Below are 23,597 nucleotides of genomic sequence, written 5' to 3'. Positions count from 1 at the left end.
ATATGACTCCAGACAGTGGAGTGTTTTCCTCTAATCTCCAATAACTTCAATTTTAATCGCAAGTGTTCAAATCCTGCATTGATGTCAAGGGCAGTCACTCTCATCTCATGTTTGGGCCAAGGCTGTAATGAGATCTGCAGCCGAGTGGTCCTGGTGGAATCCAAACTGAGCAACGGTGAACAGGTTATTGCTGAGTAAGTGCTGCTTGATAGCACTGTCAACGACATTTCCAGCACTTTGCTGATGATCGGGAGTAGACTGATGGGGCTGTAATTGGCTGGATTGAACTTGTCTTGCTTCTTTTGAACAGGACATACCTGGGCAGTTTTCCACATTGTTGGACAGATGTCAGTGTTGTAGTTGTTCTGTAACAGCTTGGCTAGAGGCACAGCTAGTTCTGGAGCACAAGTCTTCAGCACCACAGCCAGGATGTTGTTGGGACCCATGGTCTTTGCTGTATCCAGTGTGTTCAGCCGTTTCTTGATATCAGGTGGAGTGAAAAACTTGAAAGTATTGTGAACTGTGAAGAGGATAGTGGTAAACTTCAAGAAGACCTAGACAGGCTGGTGGAATAGGTGGACAAGTGGCAGATGAAATTGAATGCAGAAAAATGTGAAGTGATTCATTTTGGTAGAATGAGGAGAGGCAATATAAATTAAAGGATACAAATCCAAAGGGGGTGCAGGAGCAGAGGGACCTGGGGCTATATGTGCACAAATCATTGTAGGTTGCAGGACAGATTGAGAATGCAGATGGTGGACAGGCTTTGGGGAGTCAGGAGGTGAATACTCGCCGCACAATTCCTAGCCTCTGACCTGCTCTTGTAGCCACGGTATTTATATGGCTACTCCAGTTCAGTTTCTGGTCAATGGTAGCCCCTAGGATGTTGATAGTGGGGTATTCAGTGATGGTAATGCCATTGAATGTCAAGGGGAGATGGTTAGATTCTCTCTTGTTGGAGATGGTCATTGCCTGGCACTTGTGTGGCGCGAATGTTACTTGACACTTATCAGCCCAAGCCTGGATATTGTCCCGGTTTTGCTGCATTTCTACACGGACTGCTTCAGTATTTGAGGAGCCGCGAATGGTGCTGAACATTATGCAATCATCGGCGAACATCCCCACTTCTGACCTTATGATTGAAGGAAGGTCATTGATGAAGCAGCTGAAGATGATTGGGCCTAGGACACTACCCTGACAAACTCCTGCAGTGATGTCCTGGAGCTCAGATGATTGACCTCCAACAACCACAGCCATCTTCCTTTGCGCTAGGTGTGACTCTAACCAGCAAAGAGTTTTACCCCTGATTCCCATTGACTCCAGTTTTGCTAGGGCTCCTTGATGCCATACTTGGTCAAATGCTGCCTTGATGTCAAGGGCAGTCACTCTCACCTCACCCTTCACCTGATCTTACTGCAACAGGGTTTTATTTTAAACACACCATCTTTTTAGCTCCCCTTTGGTGAATCCTTGTTTACTGCTTTCCAATTGTAAGGCAAGGAAACCAGCAAAAACAAGTTTTGTTAGGTTTAAATAAAGTTTGAAATTTATCAAACTTAAACTTAGACTCTAATTCGGTTAACGCCTACGGATACACGATGCGCCCATGCTAACATGCAAACGCGATACACACATGCAAATAGAGACAGAAAAGAGCAGACGAAAGTAAAGTGGAAAAGTTTGGGGGCAATATCTGAAGAGGGCTGTTGGTACAGTTCTTCGAGCTCACTGCAGAGTCCTTGATTGTAGGTAGATCTTGCTTTTCATGGTGGCCCTGTATTCCTCTTAAACCTTAAAATAAAAGCAAAATACTGCGGATGCTGGAAATCTGAAATAAGAACAAGAAATGCTGGATTCACTCAGCAGGTCTGGCAGCATCTGTGGAAAGGGAAGCAGAGTTAGCGTTTCGGGTCAGTGACCCTTCTTCCTGCTGAGTGGTTCCAGCATTTCTTATTTTTATTCCTCTTAAACCTTGTTCTCTGTAGGAGACTTTTCTCTCTTGAGGTTCATGTGTCTTCAGTGGCTAGTGAGAAAGAGATGGGAGCAGACAGACAGGAGAGATCTTCTCACTCCAGGAGCAAACAGTCTTTTTTTTGCAGTCTCTGAGTTCAAACTGTTTAAACCATTCAAAAAAAACCTCAGGATGCCCAGAAGGTTAGTCATGTGGCTAGCTGGCATGACGACGTCTGTTTCTGGATTGAATTGGAGCAGGGAGTAGCTCCTTTGACTTCCAATCACTGTCTGTTAATATGCAAATGTCTTTCCAGCCAGACGCCTGGTAATTTTTTTTAAGCAAGTCCTTTCTTCACTTCAGTAACAGTTTTCAATGCTCATATGACAAAATTAATGTGCCTCATTCTTGGTGTTCTCATTCTGCATGACATTTTCAAAAGCAAGGATTCTTTACAGAGGGGTAATACTTTTTCTGGGTCTTCTTCTGATCTCCAGGCAGGTCAAAATCACATTTTAATTGACTGCTTTACCTCAAACCCACTGGCTTTTAAAGCTCAAAAATGAAACCAAAACCTTCCTGGAACAAGCCACATACCCAGTCATGTATTCTGTCTTGTCACTCAAAGGGTAGCTCTGAGGGCAAAACCCCTGGTTTCCTTGAAAATACCTGCTTTCCAGTCCTTGTTTACAAGTTCAGCTTTTGTTGAACTTCCTTTCAAAACATCCCTAAAGTTCAGTCATTTCCAGATGTCTCAATGACCACCGAAATCCTTTTCAGTTTTTAAACACATAGAATCTGAAGTTTTAATACAAAAAAAATCCTTGTAACACTCCGCACTTCTGGCCAAAGAGGGACGAAAATGCTTCAGCCTCGTCTTTTGCATTGACGTGCTGAGTTTCCCACCATTGAGGATGGGGATGTTTTTGGAGCCTCCACCTCCAGTTAGTTGTTTGATCGTCCACCATATTTCAGGACTGGATCTGTAATGGATTGCAGAGCTTTGATCTGATCCGTGCTGATCAGGTTGGGCAGATGTCAGTGCTGTAGCTGTACTGCAACAGATTATTCATTAATGCCCCATGGCTTTATATGTGGTCTGGCTGTGCCCAGAGCAGGGAGGAGCTGGGGTTGTTCTCCTTGGAGGAGAGGAGATTTGATAGAGGTGTTCAAAATCATGAGGGGTCTGGACAGAGTAGATAGAGAGAAACTGTTCCCATTGGCGTAAAGATCCAGAAACAATGAACACCGATTTTAAGGTAATTGGCAAAAGAACCAAAAGCGACATGAGGAGAAGCATTTCTATGCAGTGAGAGACTGGGATCTGGAATGCACTGCCTGACAGTCTGGCAGAGGCAGATTCAATCAAAACAAATCGGATAAACATCTGGAGAGAAGAAATTTGCAGAGGCCATGGAAAGAAGGCGGGTGAGTGGGATGAGGTGAGTTGCTCCTGCAGAGAGCCGGCATGGTCACGACGGGCCGAATGGCCTCCTTCTGTGCTGTAACCATTGTATGACTCCCCCACTACTAAGAAAAAGAATGAACAGTGTGAATCTCCCCCCAAAACCCTGGTCCCTATTTCACCCGCCTACCTGTCAGTCCGGACCAATGAAGGCAGTGGGCGCCGATGAGTCTCAGCCAATCAGGCGCGGTAAGGGGCGGGATCTATCGAGAGTTGATTGATGGCCAGCCGAACCAATCGGGAGACAGTGGACGGTGATGGGTCCCAACAATTAAAATAAAAGCAAAATACTGCGGATGCTGGAAATCTGGAACAAAAACAAGAAATGCTGGAGTCACTCAGCAGGTCTGGCAGCATCTGTGGAAAGAGAAGCAGAGTTAACGTTTCGTGTCAGTGACCCTTCTTCGGAACTGACAAATATTAGAAAAGTCACAGATTATAAATTTTGAGGAAGGAGATGTGGCTGTGAAAACGAGTTTTGGTAGATACCTTGATCATCCTCCGCCATTTTTGCCACCTCCAGCGTGATGCCACTACCAGTCGCATCTTCCCCTCCCTTCCCCTGTCAGCATTCCGAAGGGATCGTTCCCTCCGCGACACCCTGGTCCACTCCTCCATTACCCCCACCACCTCGTCCCCGTCCCAGGGCACCTTCCCCTGCAATCGCAGGAGGTGTAATACCTGCCCATTTACCTCCTCTATCCTCACTATCCCAGGCCCCAAACACTCCTTTCAGGTGAAGCAACGATTTACTTGTACTTCTTTCAATGTAGTATACTGTATTCGCTGCTCACAGTGTGGTCTCCTCTACATTGGGGAGACCAAACGCAGACCGGGTGACCGCTTTGCGGAACATCTCCGCTCAGTCCGCAAGCAGGACCCTGAGCTTCCGGTTGCTTGCCATTTCAACACTCCCCCCTGCTCTCATGCTCACATCTCTGTCTTGGGATTGCTGCAGTGTTCCAGTGAACATCAACGCAAGCTCGAGGAACAGCATCTCATCTACCGATTAGGCACACTACAGCCTGCCGGACTGAACATTGAGTTCAACAATTTCAGAGCATGACAGCCCCCCCATTTTACTTTCATTTTTAGTTATTTTTTCTTCCTTTTTTTTTACATTCTTTTTTACATTTTTTACAATTTTTTTTTGCATTTATTTCATTTCATCTTAGTTTGTTCAGTTTGCTTACCCACTGTTTTTTTCAGGTTGTTTTTCTTCAGGTTTGCACTTGCTGCTGTTCAATATTCAGTGTATTAACACCTAATCTGTACTAATGCTTTGTCTTTCAACACACCATTAGCATATTGTTTGCCTTTGCTCCATGACCTTTTGGCCAGCTATGCGGCCTGGTCCAATCTACACCTTCTCCTTTGTTATCGCTTGTCCCAACCCCCACCTCACTTGTTTATAATCTGTGACTTTTCTAATATTTGTCAGTTCCGAAGAAGGGTCACTGACCCGAAACGTTAACTCTGCTTCTCTTTCCACAGATGCTGCCAGACCTGCTGAGTGAATCCACCATTTCTTGTTTTTGTCCCAACAATTAAACGTTGAGAAGGGGCGGTATCTATTGAGATGATTGATGGCTAGACAGACCAATCACATGGCAGTGCGCTCGACGGGTCCCAGCCAATCAGATGTCACCCGGGGCGGGATCTGCAGGTCATGTGACGCGCGCGCGCTCGACGGTGAGGCAGAGGTTGGAGTCGCTCTGGGGTTCGCAGATATGGTGAGTGCGGTCGGGGCGGCTAGTCGGGTAATTAACTCAACGGGCCCGGGTTACTGAGCTTCCCTTTGGGGGCTCCGGGAGCATCGCAGCCGCTGCCACTTCCTCTCGAGATCACTGAGCCGCTAGGCCCCGCAAAATCACCGGCGTCCCCCCGGGCGACGTCCCCCCGGGAGGTCAGAGGTCGTGCAGCTGACTGGAGGTTGCAGTTCCTCCTCCTGTTTAAATAACATTGCCCAGCAAAAAAAAACCCAAGTTAGAAAACTTTTAAATGCAAAAACTGCAATTGTTAATTTGCATTGCATTTAATAACAACAGCTCTTGTATAGATTTGTAGGGCTGGAGGAGATTACAGGGAAAGGGGCAAAACCATTTGGAAACCAGGATGAGAATTTTAAAATCAAGACCTTGCTTGATTGGGAGCCAGTGTTGTCGGCGAGCAGAAGGGGTGATGGAACAGGACTGGGTGCGAGTTAGGGCTTTGCCCCCTCCTCATTGCTCGGCCTTCCTGCTGTGTTGTGGCCACTGTTGTTTGCAATGGTTTTGCGTTTTTAAAAAAAATGAGAACGTGGAGCTCATGATGAGGAGAGGGAAACATTTGATGTCAGCCTTGGCTCATTGGGTAGCTGTGGGTCAATATATCACAGAGGTCAGTAGCCAGGTGACCTGGGTTTAAGGCAATTGGGAAAAGGATTGTGCGGCCAGGAGTTTGAGGGGGATTGGATTTGGGGTGTGGAACTCACTACCTGAAAGGGTGGTAGAGGCAGAAACCCTCAACGCACTTAAAAAGATACTTGGCTATGTACTTGAGGTGCTGTAACCTGCAGAGCTATGGAACAAGAGCTGGAATGTGGGATTAAGCTGGATAGCCCTTTGTCAGCTGACACAGGCATGATGGGCCAAATAGCCTCCCTGTGTGCTCTAAATTTCTGTGTCTCTCTATAAAGAGTAGGGGAGTTCCCCCTGGTGTTCAGGACAATATACCTGCATCACTAAAACAAATGATCTGGTCAAAATCACATTGTGATTTTGTACAAGTTGGCTGCTGTACTTAATTGACCGTGAAGTGTGTTAGGGCATCCTGAGGTCGTGAAAGGTGTTGTATAAATCCAAATTCAAAAAAGAATCACAAGGATGATACCAGAACTGAGAGGATATACCTCTCAGGATAGGTGTAATCAGCTAGGACTGCCTCCTCAAGAGAAGACTGAGGGATGATCAAGGAAAGGTCATTAAGACTGTAAAAGGGTTTGAGGGGGTAAATGTGGGGGTGGGGGGGGCAGTGGATTTGAAAACTAAATGCCATTAAAATAAGACAGTCGCTAACCAATCCAATCAGGAATTCAGGAGAAACTTCTTTACCCAGAGAGAGGTGAGAATGTGGAACTTGCTACCACAGGGAGTGGTTGAGTAACACTGACATATTTAAGAGGAAGCTGAATAAACATGAGGGAGAAAGGATAGAAGGATATGCTGATAGGGTGAGGTGAGGAGGCTCATGTGCAGCATAAACACCAGCATGAAGCAGTTGGGCCGAATGGCCTGTTTCTGTGGTAAATACTATTTAGGTCCTTTATTACTCCAGCTGGGATCAACCTTGTGATGTTCCTTTGCATTCTGTCTAAGGCCTGGATGTTCCTAGTGCAATGTCCACTATTCAGATTAGTGCCCAACAGCTATTATATTTTTCCTTTTATATTGTTCCTCTTTATCTTTGTTGTAAATAGGCTTCTGCTTTGACTCAAGGGTTGGAGAGGATCCCAGATCAACTAGGTTACCTGGTCATTAGTGAAGATGGAGTACTGTCTGTAAGTATAATGGCTGACACAAGTATTTCAAAGAACAAAGCAAAGGGAGTGGATCTTTGGGATCTTGTCAAATCACAGGGCTGTAAAATGCTGGAGCTTGGGAGGAGAGGTTTGAGAGAACCCTGAATAACAGAAAGGCTGAGGTGTCTGCTGCACTTCTCCCTGTTAACTGGGACAGTCAATGGGGTGTAACAGATCAGATGTCACAAGAATGGCCAAGGCAGGTGGTCAGAGAGGCAACGTCAACACAGGTGAGCTCTCTGCTGGAGGTGCCCATGAATTTTCTGGCATCCTCGGCACTGAACAGCTTGGCTCAGCTGTTCAGTCCTTGCGGTCTCTGTGATGTATGAAACTTCCCCAGGCTGTCATAGAATAATACAGCACAGAAGGAGGCCATTTGGCCCATCGTGCCTGTGCCGGCTCTTTTGAACTATCCAATTACACCTCCTTCCCCATAGCCCTGCAAATTTTTCCCCTTCAAGTATTTATCCAATTCCCTTTTGAAAGTTCCTATTGAATCCGCCTCCACCACCCTTTCAGGCAGCGTGTTCCAGATCACAACAACTCACTGCGTTTAAAAGGAAAAAATCCCATCTTTCATGTTGAGATTGTGTCCTCTGGTTATTTGGCTAAAAGGGAAGTTTCAGCAGCTATCAGATAGTAAGGTCACAGACCATGGCCTCAGTTTATCGTTTTGTCTGAAAGAGGGCACCTTCGACAGTGCAGCATTCCCTCAGCACGGGAATGTCCGCCTGGATTTTTGTGCTCAAGTCTCTGGGGTGGGACTCTGAACCCACAACTTTCTGACTCAATGGTGAGAGAATACTACCCACTGAGTCATGGCTGGCACAGTGCTGATTACTATCCTAGCGTCAGTGTCAAGGCAGCAAGTCTCTTACCTACTTGTCGCTTGCTTATCCCTGTCGTCCTGTAATGTCCGTCCTTTGATCTAGTCAGCAGGAGAGCTGGAGAATGATGAACACGCCGCTGGAGTGATCATGCGCATGATGCAAACCGCCGTCAAACTGTGCATGAATGGCAATCCCGAGCCCTTCTTCAAGAGAATGTCCGGTACGTTAACAGGTGTCCGTTCCTACTGCCGCACTCTTCCACGTGGCTTGATGTAGTGGCATCTGTTGAATATCAACATCTATGAGTTAGTTGCGTCCACAAGAGATGTAGTTGAGGCGAACAGCATACTTGCATTTAAGGGAAGCTGGATCTGCTGTTAGGGTGAGATGAAGTAGGGTGGGAGGGGAGGTTCGTGTGGAGCATAAACCAGTGGACTGTTGCTGTGCTGTAAAATTCTTCATAGTGGTTGTGCTTGGGGCTGCAGGACAAGATAAATCGGCAACTCTATACATGAAACTATGAACAAAAGACGGGGATGGGGGGGGAGGGGGGGGAAGAGGAGAAATCGAGCTAGTTAACGGTTAATTTGATTGTCACACGCGGTGATTAATGAGGAATGGATTTCGTCCAGGGTAGTGGAGAGAAAAAACTAGCGAGTGTCGAAGATGATGGGAAGGAACTGGTAACTCTTGTTGGATGGGCTGGGTTGAGAATAAACTCCCCCTCACTTTTATTGATTTGCTTTGTATCTACAATGTCATTGTTAACCTTGTCTTGAGGTACTTGACTTTGGGGAAGAGTTTTTCAAAAAAAGTTTGAGCGGCCTCTTAATTATTACACGCTGCACAGATATGCAGCTGGTAGTGTCACTAACTGCGGTGAGCGGGGTTGGGTGAACAGCTGAGAGTGCGGCCGACAGTTTGGTGTGAACGCTAACAGGATGCCTTCACTTCCAGTGGTATTTGGAGAGCATACGTACATGGCAACGATTTCTGGACAGAAAGTATTTGTAGTAAAGAGACACAATAACCCACACGAGGCTGTTGAAGTGTAACCCGGTATTGGAGAGATGAAGCTGCCTTCGTTCCTGATGGTCAGACCATTGCGAGGAACCAATTTCCAGCAGGAAACCTCCTGAATCTTCTGTTTAAGAACAGCCTGGCCTTGCTTTCTCCAGCTTGTTCCTTCAACAGAAGTATGCATTGTGCAATTTAACAGAACGCCTGACTTCTTCCAGCTCAACTTCTCAATGGATGGGCTCCTCTGCATTGTTTGACAATCACTTTTCCATCCCATCCACCCACACAATAAAAATGTTGGGACGATTATTAGACTTGATTTTTTTTCCTCTCTCAACTCTCGCATTAACCTGTAAAAAGATAGCTTCAACATGGGTTGGTTTAAATGTTTTCAGGCTCTATCCCACTGTTATGCATGTTGATGGAATGGAGAAGAGGGGGGGAGAAAGAGACTGGTAGAATGTGCTGCTGGAAGGCAAAACCCATTTTTGCTTCTCTACTTGTCACTCCCACTGTCTGCTTGAGATAATTAGAGACTTGATTCCAATGTCTTCTCTTCCTAAATGTGATGACATGGTTAAAGGGAGCTGATATTTTGCTGGGCTCATCTAACAAGGCTACAGATTTGGAAAGCGCCTCCCAAACCCACCTGGAAGACAAGGGCAGCAGGCGCATGGGAACACCACCACTTGCAACTTCCCCTCCAAGTCGCACACCAGCCTGACTTGGAAATCTGTTGCCATTCTTTCACTTGTTGGGTCTAAAATCCTGGACCTCCCTCCCTAACAGCACTGTGGGTGTACATACACCACACGGACTGCAGCGGTTCAAGAAGGCAGCTCACCACCACCATCTCAAGGGCAATTAGGGATGGACAATAAATGCTAGCCTAGCCAGTGATGCCCACATCTAAGTAAAACACAAGCATGTCAAAACAAATATTTCATTGTTCACAGTTACTACCTTATTTACAAGTACAGGGTGAGCTCTACCATTGGAATGGTTCCCGTGCCTCAGCTTGCTTATCTACCTGCCCCTGAAGTTCCAGAGCCACAAGTGCAACTGCCAATGGGGCAGGAATTTTCACGTGTGAATCCCATGTAATTCTAGTGTTCGTTATCTGTCTCCAGCATCCACTCTCCTTTAAATGGAGCAAAAGCCACATCAATCTGCCAAACCATTCCACTGTGTCATGGCAAATTCTGGAAATACACCAAGCCTGAAAGGACACGTCAGAATTGGGAATAGATTTAAACCATAGGACTGAGGACTAGTTTTTTTTTGGTTTGCACCTTTAATGCAGCAAAGCATCCCAAGGCATTTGATAGAGGAGTGTTATCAGATGTAATTAAGCAGTGAACCATAAAAGGAGATTCTAGGACTGTTGACCAAAGGCTTGGTCAGAGAGGGTTTCCAGCGGGAATTCCATCTCCCAAGGTTACACACAGTGTTAATGTCCCTGCTGTGTAATCCCAGCATGGTCTGTTTTTATGTCAGAGCTTCACTAAGAGAATAGCAGTCCAGCAGCAGTGGCTGAACAGCTGACAAATGGGAAATAAAATCCTAACTACACCGACCTATCATTAGGCAGGACAGCTTCAGAACCAAGTGCCAAAGGTGTTTTACTGAATGTCCCTGTCTAAAGTGAAGCCAGATGTTTACTGGGAGACTGGTAGTGAACAGACGATCACTAAATATCCTTACTAGACTTTGTGAACCATTCGGGGTGGGAATTGTAAGTTATACTGAGCCTACTGCCAAAGCTTCCTACCACTAAATGGGTAAGAAACTGCCACTGGCCCCAAATTGTTCTTCCAACAGTTACTGGCAAATGACACCAAACAAAGTTGGGGCATTAATTCTGTGGTCAAGGACCACAAACCCAAACCAACGTCTTGCTTCAGAGTGTATCTCTAACTCAAACGTTATACCTCAGTGAAGGGATGGAGGTCTGTGACTGACTGCACAGTCAGCTCCTGGTTTCAGTAACCACCCACAGTAGTACAACTAAGCGAGGAGGGGAAGGGGTAAAGAACTGACTGATTTTATTTCAATAGGGCATTTCATTTTTAAAAATTTATTCTCGCATGGAATGTGGACTTCACTGACAAAGCCAGCACTGGCTGCCCATACATAATTGCCCTTGACAACTGAGTGGCTTGCTAGGCTATTTCAGAGGGCAGTTAAGCGTCAACCGCGTTGCTGTGGGTTTGGAGTCACATGTAGGCCAGACCAAGTAAAGATGGGAGATTTCCTTTCCTAAAGGACATTAGTGAATCAATGATGCCATGAAACTGAGACTAGCTTTCAATATTATTTGAATTTAAATTCCATCAGCTGCCATGGTGGGATTTGAACCAATGTCCCCAGGGCATTAGCCTGGGCCTCTGGATTAGTAGTTCACAAACTACTATGACACCACTGTCTCCAGCTGGGCTGACTTTCCTCCCAATAGATTTTTTGCAGTCTTTTGCCAGCAGACAGTAACACTAAATTCCAGCTCAGTAAAGATTGTTTTATTCTTCCTGGTTTTCAGATCCCCTTCATGGCCTTCCCCCTTCCTATCTCAGTAATCTCCTACAACCCTCTGCAATCCCGGCCTCCGGCACGTGCATTCAGCTACCTGGGCCCTAAGCTCTGGAATTCCCTGCCTGAACCTCTCCCCTGTAAGTTACTCCATAAAATTTACTCTTTGGTGGCTGTTTGACCAAGCTCTTGGGCACTTGCCTCAATATCTCCTAAATTGATTGGTGTTAAATTTTGTTTGATAACACTCCTGTGAAGCCCCCCCAGGATGTTTCACTCCATCGAGGGCACTCTCTAAATACATATTGTTATCCTCAGGAGCTCATAAATTACTTCACAGCCAATTAATTACTTTTGAAGTGCAGCCACAGTTTTTTTTTTAAAGAGGTCAGGACAAGGGCTGTGACAATTCTTGCAAAAGAGAAATGTTCAAAAACCATTGCTTCCGCAAATGTTGGGAGTTTAGAAGAATGAGAATCTTATTGAAACATATAAAGATCGAGGGGACTTGATAAGAGTGGATACTGGGAAGAGGTTTCCGCTTGTGGGGGAGAACTAGAACGAGGGAACACAGTTTAAAAATAAGAGGGCTCCCTTTTAAAGACCGAGATGAGGGGACATTTTTTTCTAAGGCTTGTTAGCCTGTGGCATTCTCTTCCCCTGAAAACGATGGGTCATCGCATTCATTCTGAATTAGACAAATTTTTGATAGACAAGGGAGTCAAGGGTTATGGGGGGGGGTGGGGTGAAGTTGAGACCACAACCAGATCAGCCATGATCTTACTGAATGGCGGAGCAGGCTTGAAGGGTCAAATGGCTTACTCTCGTTCTTATGAAAGTATTGTGCTGGAGGCAGAGCTTGCACACGCTCCTCTACAGCGAGTTCAAAGAAGCATGCAGCACGTTCTTGGGAAACAGCTTTAACAGGGTGTGTTGGGAGCTGTGTGGAATAAATAGACTCTGATGCAAGGTTGAGATGAATGGGCATTTATTTACAACAGCACGACATACCACAACCATAATGTACAAATAATCCAGGCAGAGCCATCAAGGCTGCGACCGCCCTCTTAAATCAACCCATTAACACACAGAAGGAAAAGATTACTCAGCAGTGACGTTGATTGTTTACAGCCTCCTGACTTCACCCTGTTGCTCTCCCGCAAGAATAAATCCATAGGCTCGAGAAAACACCAGACACACACAAATTCCAGTTTTCTGATTGTTAAAACAACATCACAAAGTAAATAAGTTACATTTAAATAAAGTGCATTTGTGTCAGCTGTCTTTAAAACAGATCTTTGAAAACAAAATTTATACAGAAAGGCTGTTCTCTGACGCTTTTTTGCGCTTCATGATTTCAGGTCCTTTCAAGTATTCCTGCATCAGTCGTGTTGCACATGGCATCATGATCTCACCTTTAAAAACACTTTAAATAGCAACTGCTGAGACTCTCAGTAATGGAGAATCTCTGAATTCTTACACACTCAATGTTTCAACTTGGGAACTCGTTCTGAATTCGATTGTACCACCATGTTCCCTTAAGAGTGCGACAGCCCAGTCACGGTAGCACGGCACTTAATGCAAGAGGTTCGCAGCGATAGCGGTTTGGACTAGTCTCACTCACGCTTAACCCTTGACTGGGTTTGTACAGCAAATAAGCTTTCTGTTCAACCAGCTTCTGTAGACTTGATACCTTGGGTGCCATCTCTCTGTAGATGGGGGTACTCAAGATAAGGGAGGTACTCTGGTGTTTACCATAATTGCCCATGCCCCATCCCCAACTCCCCCCAGCCACCTCAAGCTGTTCTTCACGTCTGAGCTTAAATAATGAGCCTTGGCAGAGTCTTTCCCTGCAAGAAGCTCTCACAACTTACCATCTTCCTTCTAACACCCTGGAAATTGGGACTGAGGGGTAAAGAAATACAGGGAACTGTTGGAAATCTGAAGGGAATTTTGATTTTCCAGGAATTTCCCTGTCAGATTGGAAGTTGGCAAATGTTACAGCGCTTTTCAAGAAAGGAGGTAGAGAGAAAACAGGGAACTACAGACCAGTCATTGGGAAGATGCTGGAAACTATTATTAATGAAGTCTTAACATTGCACAAGCATAATATGATTCGAACAAGTCAGCATGGTTTTACTAAAGGGAGATCCTGTTTGACAAATTTATTGAGTTCTTTGAGGATGTAACTAGTAGGGTAGATAAAGGGGAACCAGTAGATGTAGTATACCTGGATTTTCAAAAGGCATTCGATAAGGTGTCACAAAAAAGGTTAATAGGCAAGGTAAGGGCTCATGGTGTTGGGGGTCATATATTAGCGTGGATAGAGGATTGGTTAACAGACAGGAAGCAGAGAGTGGGAATAAATGGGGCATTTTCAAGTTAGCTGGCGGTGAATAGTGGGGTGCCACAAGGATCAGTGCTGGAGCCTCAGCTATTTACACTCTATATTAATGACTTGGATGAAGAAACAGAGAGTAATGTATCTAGGTTTGCTGATGATACTAAGCTCGGTGGAAAGGTAAGATGCGGGGAGGATGTAGAGAGGCTGCAAAGAGATATAGACAGGTTAAGTGAGTGGGCAACAAGATGGAAAATGGAGTATAATGTAGGGAAGTGTGAAGTTGTTCACTTTGGTCGTAAAAATAGAAAAGCAGAATATTTTTTAAAATGTGTGAAACTGCTAAGTGTTGATGTTCAAAGACACGTGGGTGTACTCATACAAGGAACACACAAAGTTAACATGCAGGTGCAGCAGGCTATTAGGAAAGCAAATGGCATGTTGGCCTTTATAGCAAGGGGATTGGAGTACAGGAATAAAGAAGTGTTACTAAAATTGTACAGAGCTTTGCTGAGACCGGACCTGGAATACTGTGTGCAGTTTTGGTCTCCACATTTAAGAAAGGATATACTTGCACTGGAGGCAGTGCGGCGAAGATTTACTAAATTGGTCCCCAGGATGAGGTGGTTGTCCTATGATGAGAGGCTGAGTAAATTGGGCCTATATTCTCTGCAGTTTAGAAGAATGAGGGGTGATTTCATTGAGACATACAAGATTCTGAAAGGGCTTGACAGGGTTGAAGCGGAGAGATTGTTTTGACTAGTTGGGGAGTCGAGAATACATGTAAGGCTGGTATAGATTTTTGGTCTCGCAGGGAATCAAGGGATATGGGGAGCGGGCAGGAAAGTGGAATTGAAGCCCAAGATCAGCCATGATCGTATTGAATGGCGGAGCAGGCTCGATGGGTCATATGGTCCACTTCTGCTCGTTTCTTGTGGGAGGATGGGTTTGCATTAAAGAGTTTTTCTCTTGCAGGCACCGGTCAATCTGTTAGCTATTCCCAAACATTACCAGCTTTTGGATTATCTGATTTGTACGGACCATCATTCAGAATACAACAGAATGGATTTATTAGGCTGTTATTCTGTTGCAAAGCTTTTATATCATATGAATTTGAAATGAATGTGGTGAAGTGTAGACCAAAGGGGAGTTAATGCCTTCCCTCCATTATTAAAAGCTGGATTACTACCTTAAACTCATTATCATGGCTTTTTGTGTGCGAGATATTCAGGAACACGGGCTACAACACAAACCTCCCAAATTCTAACTAGGTCAACTGATCCAACAAGTAATGGAGAACAATCCAGGGTTTGATACGTGGTCTACGCCAAGTGAATCCATCTGTGTCTGAGCAGCAGTCGGGCTTGCTACAACTGTTCTCAAAACTACTGGGTATGGGGAGGAAGAAGCCAACCAGAAACCCCCTTTCCCACACCCACGTCCACATTGGCAACTCGGGCTGAGTTACTGGAGGGAACCCAGCCCCGTGCAATCTTAGACTTCAATCTTAGAACCAAGACTGTGGGAGAGGAGGAAAGAAAAATAGGCAGAGGAACAATTTCTGCATAACTTTATACTCAATGTGCGCGAGTGTTGCTGTGATCATTTGCTCTGTTACTGTTCTGGGCTGCTGGTTGACCAGGAACGGATGGGACGTTGAAGTGGAATACTGACCATGGAAGCTGGGGTGAGAGGGGTTGACTTAATCCGACAGCAAAGAAGAAACAATTAGCACCTCCTGGAGCTGCTTGATGTACTGACCAGCAGGTAACCAAGCCCTACAGACCAGGACGGTCCTGAATTTAGTCCTCAATCTCTGCTAAGTTTTGCTGCTCTGTTGAGCTAGCAGTAGGGGCACAAGAAACCTCAGTGTCTCAGGGTGGGGAAGGAAGAGAAGTGCCAGGTCTCAATGCTGGAAAGCGCAAGTAGAGGTGGATGGGTGAGAGGGGTCAGGCTTGGCTACAATCTCCCACTCCCCCACCATGGCCAACTAGATTTGGCCAAGTGTCTCACATTTGGAAAGGCATCGGAGAGTAGCGGACAGGCATTTGGGCCACATTCTTCAACAAAGACAGAGGGTTCGCGCACGGAAGAGATGAGCATTCTTTTTGGGATGGGGGGGGGGGGGGGGGAGTGGGTGAAATAAATCAGAATACTAAAGGGTAACATAACAAACGTCGACAGACGCGAGGCAATCTCACATTGGGACACATCATACGTTGGCATTCCAATGCACAGCATTTATCTTGTTCAGTAGACAACACTTGGGTTGGATGACTGCGTGCTTAGACAGTAGGGAAGGTTGGACTGACTGGTCAAATCGCACCATGGCTCAACGTTATAACTCTTAAGTGCAATTAACTTTTCAAAAAAACTGATCATCAAGTAAAGAATACAGATGCATGGTCACATATCACAACAGCAGTAAAAAAAATCATATGACTTAATATCCTAGGTCACTTTCCATCACAAACATATAGTCCCAGGATATTAGCAACAAAATGACCTCCCCTTGCATAGACCTGGTGATACAGGTTCTGAAACGGCTACTCAGGAGAGTTTAAGAAATTTACACACACTGTCCACTATATTTGGAGCGAGGACATTTATGCTGATCGCAAGTCCCCACAGTGAGCAGGAGTCATCAGTAAATGGAGCACGAGGTATTTGTGCTCTCACAGCAGGAGTTCCAGGTCCACAGGACACGCACTGGGCAACAACTTACGGCAAGAAAACACTTGCATATCGTCCAGTTTTGCAGTGACCAGTGTTTCCCCCTCCCAGTTACTTATGTAAACAGTGTATTAATACCACTCAAGGGATTGGCAGAACAGCAACTGGGATCGACAACACTGCCGCCCAATCATCAAGCAGCTGTCTGGGCAGCATCAACTCAAAACCCCCACGGTTGTTTTGGGCTTGGTGCTCGAGACAGTATGAGACCAATTCAGGTGACTGTTATCCCTCACCACTTGTATTGTGAATAGGGCTGTTACTGAGCACTTCCAATGACCCTGCTTGAAAAGCTGGCTGGTGCAGCAGTTTCCCAGGTGAAGAATGGGCGGTGAAAACTGAGCAATTTTCCTATTTGAAATGTTCTCACCAGAAGCATATTAAACTCGGGGAATAACAGGGCGAGTGGCAGCTGCACAGACCTCTCTTTATGACTGGGTGACAGGATAAACCATCTAAACAACAGGATCGTGTAAACCCGGCATCTAAAACATACAGTAGTTTGCAAAGCATTTCACCAGCAGTGAATAATATAAGCAGGGGGGCTATCATCTCTCGGCAGCTACCCAGCACAGACATCCCAGCTCAATAGGTTTTAGCTTGGATCAATTCTGTCCAGCTGTAATAATGGAGCTTTCCTCCTCCCTCCCGATACAGAACAGTGGCAGCTCACTGCATCTCACATGCAATCGATAATGGATCTGGAGTGAACGTAGCAAATCTCAGATAAAAGCTACTTGAAAAAAAGAAGACAGTCAGGTACAAAATTCATTCGAAAGGCTAATGGAATGCTGGCCTTTATCTCTAGGGGGTCTGGATACAAAGTGCTGCAGTTATATAAAGCTCGAGTTAGACCCCACCTGCAGTCACTGTGTTCAGTCTGGGCACTGCACCTCAGGAAGGATATATTGGCCTTGCAGTGGGTGCAGTGCAGATTCGCAGGATTGCAGGACTGAAAGGGTTAAACTGCGAGGGCAGGTTGCACAGACAAGGTTTGTATTCTTTCGAGTACAGAAGATTAAGGGAGTGATTAATTGAGATGCTTAAGATGAATAAAGGAATTGATAGGGTAGATGGAGAGAAACTCCTTTGGTGGGGTGAGAGTCCAGGGCAAGGGAGCAGAACCTTAAAAAGCTGTTCACACAAAAGGGGAGTGGAAATCTGGAACTCCCCGCCCCTCACTAGCAAACAGCTGTTGAGGCTGGGAGTCAATTGAAAATTTTAATAGAGATTGGTAGGTTTTTGTTAGGCAAGGGTACTAAGGAATAGATGAAGCTACGATACAAATTAGTCAAGATCAAATTGATTGGCAGAACAGGCTGAACGGCCTCCTCTAGTTCCTATGTTACAAGTTAAATCGATCCTCTAGGTTCCTGAACTGCTTGTAAAAGAAAATAAATTAAATACAAACATTCATTAAATCTTAAAAATAAGTCTGTAGCTATGGTTTCAAGCTGAATAAAATGTACATCCATTTATAAGCTGCCAGGTTACCATGCTCGCCCGCCTGCACCTGTTCAGGTAAGAACATAAGAAAAGGAGCTGGAGTAGGCCATTCGGCCCTTCCAGCCTGCGCCACCATTCAACGAGATCGTGGCTGATCTACCTCGGCTCCCTCTTCCTGCACTATCCCCATATCCCTTGATTGTAAGGTGCTGAATCCTTCACAACCTGGCTAGCACGAAGCCACATTCGAGTTTGGACAAAATGTGCTCGGGAAGCATATTTTGTGCGGGTTCTTAAATTAACCTTGCTCAAGTTATCAGGCTACAATCCGAACTTTAGTGCCGTCCTGGCTGTGACGGAGTGAGCACAGCAAGGGTTAAGCTGCATTTCCAGTGCATTCATTGCAATATATATATATATATAAAAAATAGAAAAACATAAATAAAAATTCTTGCTGCTCGGAGCATTTTTTTTTAAAAAAAGGTTGTACATTGTGCAAATATTTCTTATTTATATAGTTTATTCTAAATTCTATTTCCATCATTCCTACAGAGATTAAAGAACCTTAATGACAAGCAAAATCCTCCCTCAGATCATTCTCATCTCCCTTAATAGCTGCGCACTTGAATTTAGGATTACAGAAGGGGAGGGGACATAACTTTTGCCTTTTGTGAGGATTTTACACAGCAGATTGGGAATCACCCGGAAATATTTTCAGCTGCATCAAAATCTCCAAGGGGAAAACAGGACAGGACACGGCTCGGGTGACATGCTGTGCGGCTGCTGAAAAATAAGCCCCCTAGTCAGAGAAATGTACCCGTCACCATCAGATATTAAATCAAATTTGCATTTCAAAGTAGACATCTCAAACTACATTATGCATTAATACAAAATATCACAAATTAAAAACACAAGAAAGTACCTGACTGCAGCACCTCTTCAATTCAACATTAAAGTAGTAGTCACTTCACAAACAGCGTAAGCAAGCAGATAAACCCTCCCCAGCAGTGAGAAATGTAGCTTTCCCATTTGTTAACTTATTTCAGGAGCGCCGTTCAGTAACACACACACACACACACAAACCCCAAAACATGACCAGAGTTCCCAAATGGAGCTTGATGTCTTTTTACCTCATCAGCCCCCGGCACAAGCTCGGGATACCCGGTGCGACCGGAATCACCAAGTTCCCTTTTATCCAGAGTAGTTAAGCTCCCTAAAAAAGCCAGCTAGACGAGGGAGCATTTAAAATGAGGGAAGGGTAGGACAGAGTAGATAGAAGCAGATCATTTCCAGTCGTCAATGGAGGGGGTGTCTAGAACAAGAGGTTGCAGTTACAAAAGTGAATGCAAGAGATTTGGAACAAAAAGCAGGAAACAAGGGCTTTGGAGAACCTCCAGGATTAGTGGTTGAGGTGGAAACCACAACATTAGACTGGACAAGTGGGTGAAGGAAACGGGATTGAAGGGATACGGGAAGACGGGTAAACGTGATTAGAATGGTTTGGTCACGTGGAGGGTAAACACGGATACGAAATAGTTGGGCTGATTCCCTGTTGACGCTGGTGTAGCCTGGAGATGGAATGAAAGTGGATGGTGACAAAGGAAATGGCCCGCACTCCATGCGGAGCAGAACGAGGAAGCGTCTAGGATCCCTGGTGGAATGCGGACAGCAGGCAAAGCTGATTGGCTGTTACACGTCATCTTGCACGGGTCCATCCTGCAATTAATTGCCAGGTGCCAACCCCACGACTATTCTTTACAGCAGCAATGTGACACCGCTGGCAGTACAGATACAAACACGACAACAGGAGGAGGCCATTCAGCCCCTTGAGACTGTTCCTGATCTGCAACCTAACTCCATATACCAACCTTTGCCCATATCCCTCAATACCTTTGGTTAACAAAAATGTATTAATCTCAGATTTCAAGTGAATTGATCTGCGTCTATTGTCATTTGCAGAAGAGAGTTCCAAACTTCTACCATCTTTTGAGTGTAGAAGTGTTTCCTAATTTCACTCCTGAAAGGTCTGGCTCTCATTTTTAGTCTATGCCCCCTGGTCCTAGACTCCCCAACCAGGGGAAATAGTCTCTTATTTACTCTATCTATTCCCCTTAATATCTTGAAAATTTAATCAAATCAAGTCAATTAACCATTGAAATTCACAGATCGTAATTACCAGGAGACTCATGGGAGCTAGGGCTTCAGGTCAGGTGACCCCCCCCCCCCCCATGGGAGCTAGGGCTTCAGGTCAGGTGACCCCCCATGGGAGTTGAGGCTTCAGCAGTGTACTGAAAAAACAATATACTGAAAAGCATGGCACTGATGGACAATCATAGACACAACAGGCACAGCCTTTGTGTCTGAAGGGCAGCACTGAGAAAAATCGAACGATGTTCCAGTCTCTAACTGTGATTTCGAGCTCACAGGGTATTGCATGCTTCCTTCCAAGCACAGATCTGTCCTGAATGGTGGGAGCACGGGGACGGGTGGTGAGGACGCACGAGACCAGAAGCAGAGAGCTAAAGATGGAGGCAGTCGTGGAGGTTGAGGGTGGCGAGGCGCCACGGAAGGAATTGTCAATGGAGGACGAGGATTGAGAATTTCATGCATTGGGAGGCATGGAGCCAACAAAAGGTCCTGAGGCCCACTGCAACACCCTTCCCACCATTTTCAGTCAGCGTGGCATAACCAACATTGGTGTTGCTGCTGACTATAAGTGGCAAAGGGACTGTCGTATGATAGATCAGAAGCACACCAGTTCACCTGTCACTGCGTCAACTCTCGACAGCGTCACCAGTCACCTCTTAAAGTTCCCAAGAGGAGACACCAAGCCAGCAGTACCCGGGTTACACTGTGCAGCTTCGAGGTGTATAATTTGAGAGACTACTTGGGAAAAAAAAATTACGAGTTCACACAATTTCCAAGAATACTGCTCCCAACACAATTGGCCAAGATTTCAGTTCTGAATCAAGAAATCCAGGTAATTTGTGAAAAGCATGACGTCATGGTACATTGGGGTTGGAGTGTGAAGAACAGAATGGTAGAAATCTCTGCTTCGTTCCATCTGCTTTCTATGGTCAATGAAGCTTTTCCCTCAACCTAGAGTGAGAGAATAATCCTGACAGCGCTCAAACAGTCGTCAAACCACTGATTCTTAGCTTCACTATAAACATATATATACAGAATAAATTTCACCTCAGCCCCTTAACCTGTTAGCAGAGTCACCGCTAAACACACAGCTAGATAAAGAGCAGCATTTTGCAATCCGCAGGAGCAGAGCAACGATAGGCCCCACAGAAATGAGTGGACAGCGACTGCCACCTGACAGAAAGATGCAGTTGGATAATATCATTCTGAAATGTTTGGCCCATTGATGAATGGCTTGAAGTAGCTCCCTTCTCAACCCCCAACCTCTTTCCCATTTACATAGTGTTCCTTCAAGTGAGAGGACGAGTGAACAAGCCATAATTAGTGAGTTAAATGGTAGCACTCACAACATTTGCATTCTGCTACGATATACAGACAGCAAAATCATCACTTCCCGCCCTGTTTTTGTTTTGTCACATTAAGCCTATGAAATGAACACATTATCGCTTCCTTTACAAGGTTATAAGCTGTAAACCATCTCCCCATTAGTGACCGAGGATGCATTTCATATTGATACAGTCATTTCTAAAGCTGACTGCTAAATTAGTCCTAATTCGGACATGGTCCTTGTTGCAGGGGTAGGTCCCCAAAACACTCCACTGTAACCAAGCTCTCTGGTGTCTGGAGTCACTCGGTGTGTCAAACAAGCCAGTGCTGACTTCGTGCACTTACAGTAATGGTTGCAGAGCTTGGCTAAAGGATCAGTAAAGTGCATCTGGTGAATGGTTCAATCACCATTCTCTGGTGAAAATCCTTGTGATCAGGTTAAAATACTTAATTAAATCTGCGTAGTTATCCCATTACACATGCAAGCAGGAGCAGCAGGGGTGCGGCACATCTCCAGTTATGGTGCCAGTCCCATCGTTTATGTTACAATCGGGTCTGGGGGTGTGGGCAGCCACATTCATTGCCCGTCCCGTGTTGCCTCAAGGGGACTGGAGAATTTGCTAACTGATTCGGGCTCAGCCACTTGCTTTACTGCTGTGTGTGTTTCAAGGAGCTGGAGCAGTGCAGCCAAGGGTTGGGGAACCAACGCACATGGCAGGATGGCAATCTCAGCTGGGTCACAGGGGCCTTCCGACAAAGGCTGCTGGGCCAAAAGGGAAGGTGCCACGAGCCACTCTCTCGCCTCGTGTAGCATGGCCAGTTATAATACAGCATTAGCAGAGTGCGAGGCACAGCTTAGACAGCTGCAGGGGCATGGCGATGAAGACGCCACAAATTGGGATTCAGAATGCACCGCCAGAGCCTCAAGACTCCAGCAACAGAATTCTGGGGCTCTTTGCACAACTGGTGTAGAATGGATTCCAACTCAGATTTAATAAAGCCAGCCGTCCCTGGGTTCTGCAAGTTGGTGAGAACGGTATGGGGAAACATGCTTTTATCCTCTTCACAATGCACAGTCCAAATATTAAAGATTAGCATTATTTACTGGATGCTCAGGGGGAGGCACAGCATTCTTCCATCTGGAACCTGGATTCCACACTGATGGAATGAGAATTTTCTCTCCGATGCAAGAGTCTGAAGTGAGGGTTTCGCAGCGTCGAGCTGCCCGCTGGAGCTCACAGGACCAAACTCCCGTCTGGTGCCTTTGAGACTCGCATCGAGACGGGGCCACAAGGATGCTTGTGAGAAGATTGAAGAAGCTCGCACTGACGTGATGTGGAAATGATATCTGGAGGTTGGGGTTAAGGTAGCTTTAAGGTCGGGGGCGACGGAGCTTTGATATTTCAGTTCTGAATTGCAAGGCTGACACAATGTGTGCCTAGTTCCTCTCCCTTGTAAAGCAAACTATGAACTCAGTCAATTTATGGTGTTGGTTCAACCCGTAATACTGGATTCAGATACCTGTGGCTCCTCCAATCACCAATTGACACCACAATTCTGGTCAAAGAACTCAAATTCCCCCAGGCACGAAACTATTCTCGCAATCACTCACTACTTCAACCAGCTTTGCAAAGCACGAAACACAACACATCCTAAAGTCCAAAGCGTCGAAGTGATGGGGTTTCCAAGCCAGTATAACAAACAGGGATGAGAATACAAGGCCGTCAGCCTTCCTTGGATGAGCGAGCAGCGAATTCTTTGTGTTCTGCGTGACGCAGAGTCGCTCAGACGTAGCTTTGTTTGAGGCAGCAGTGTAGCTGGGTTTCCCTGCTCCCCTCCGCCCTCCATCTCCCCAGCATTCCTCCCCCCCCACCCCCCATCCCCGGCAGCAGTTCCTACTTTACAGGCTGCACCACCAGCACCTTGCACTCGCGCTTGGCAATCTTGTCCACGGACAGCACCGCCTTCTCAGAGGGGAGGTAGAGCGGACGGCCGATCGGAGACCCGACAGGGGGAGTGATTGCTCGGCGTTCCATCACGCTCCCAGTCCTGAGTAGAGAAGCAATGAAAAGAAAAGAGGCAACGTCACGAGGGGCAGGGGAGAGAATCTGGGAAGAATTAAGCGGCTCAGGGTGGGTGCGTAACGCCAGCGGGAATGGGGTGGGGCTCGGGGGGGGGGGGGGAGGGAGGGGGAGGAGCAATTCCATAATGGAAGGAGATGTTGGACGGAGGTCAGGATCGAGATTGAAATG

General features: G+C 45.9%; 2 protein-coding genes and 1 long non-coding RNA gene across 4 annotated transcripts in view; 1 reads left to right on the top strand and 2 right to left on the bottom strand.

Annotated features, from left to right (window-relative positions):
- Positions 1–5,139, bottom strand: part of LOC137357341 (uncharacterized) — a 28,577-nt gene extending 23,438 nt beyond the window's left edge. Inside the window, exons 1-2 of the long non-coding RNA XR_010971175.1 lie at positions 4,610–5,139; positions 3,547–3,773 (exon numbers count right to left, since the gene is read on the bottom strand). This is a non-coding gene — a long non-coding RNA (uncharacterized lncRNA). The remainder of the gene's footprint in view (positions 1–3,546; positions 3,774–4,609) is intronic.
- Positions 4,988–9,134, top strand: lamtor4 (late endosomal/lysosomal adaptor, MAPK and MTOR activator 4). The gene is made up of 4 exons (XM_068023596.1): positions 4,988–5,149; positions 6,874–6,954; positions 7,908–8,025; positions 8,763–9,134. The coding sequence occupies exons 1-4, from the start codon at positions 5,003–5,005 to the stop codon at positions 8,858–8,860; spliced, it is 444 nt and encodes a 147-aa protein (XP_067879697.1). The 5' UTR covers positions 4,988–5,002; the 3' UTR covers positions 8,861–9,134.
- A 6,676-nt stretch (positions 9,135–15,810) lies between these two features.
- trappc14 (trafficking protein particle complex subunit 14) overlaps positions 15,811–23,597 on the bottom strand; it is an 89,541-nt gene continuing 81,754 nt past the window's right edge. For both annotated transcript variants that reach the window (XM_068023538.1, XM_068023539.1), the window contains one exon: positions 15,811–23,394. In XM_068023538.1, the coding sequence (XP_067879639.1) occupies positions 23,241–23,394 (154 nt within the window). In that variant the 3' untranslated portion in view covers positions 15,811–23,240. The remainder of the gene's footprint in view (positions 23,395–23,597) is intronic.

The sequence above is a fragment of the Heterodontus francisci genome, chromosome 48 (assembly GCF_036365525.1).
Source record: "Heterodontus francisci isolate sHetFra1 chromosome 48, sHetFra1.hap1, whole genome shotgun sequence".
Classification (NCBI taxonomy): domain Eukaryota; kingdom Metazoa; phylum Chordata; class Chondrichthyes; order Heterodontiformes; family Heterodontidae; genus Heterodontus; species Heterodontus francisci.
Note: the sequence above shows the minus strand (reverse complement) of the source record. Positions and strands in the feature narration are given on the sequence as shown.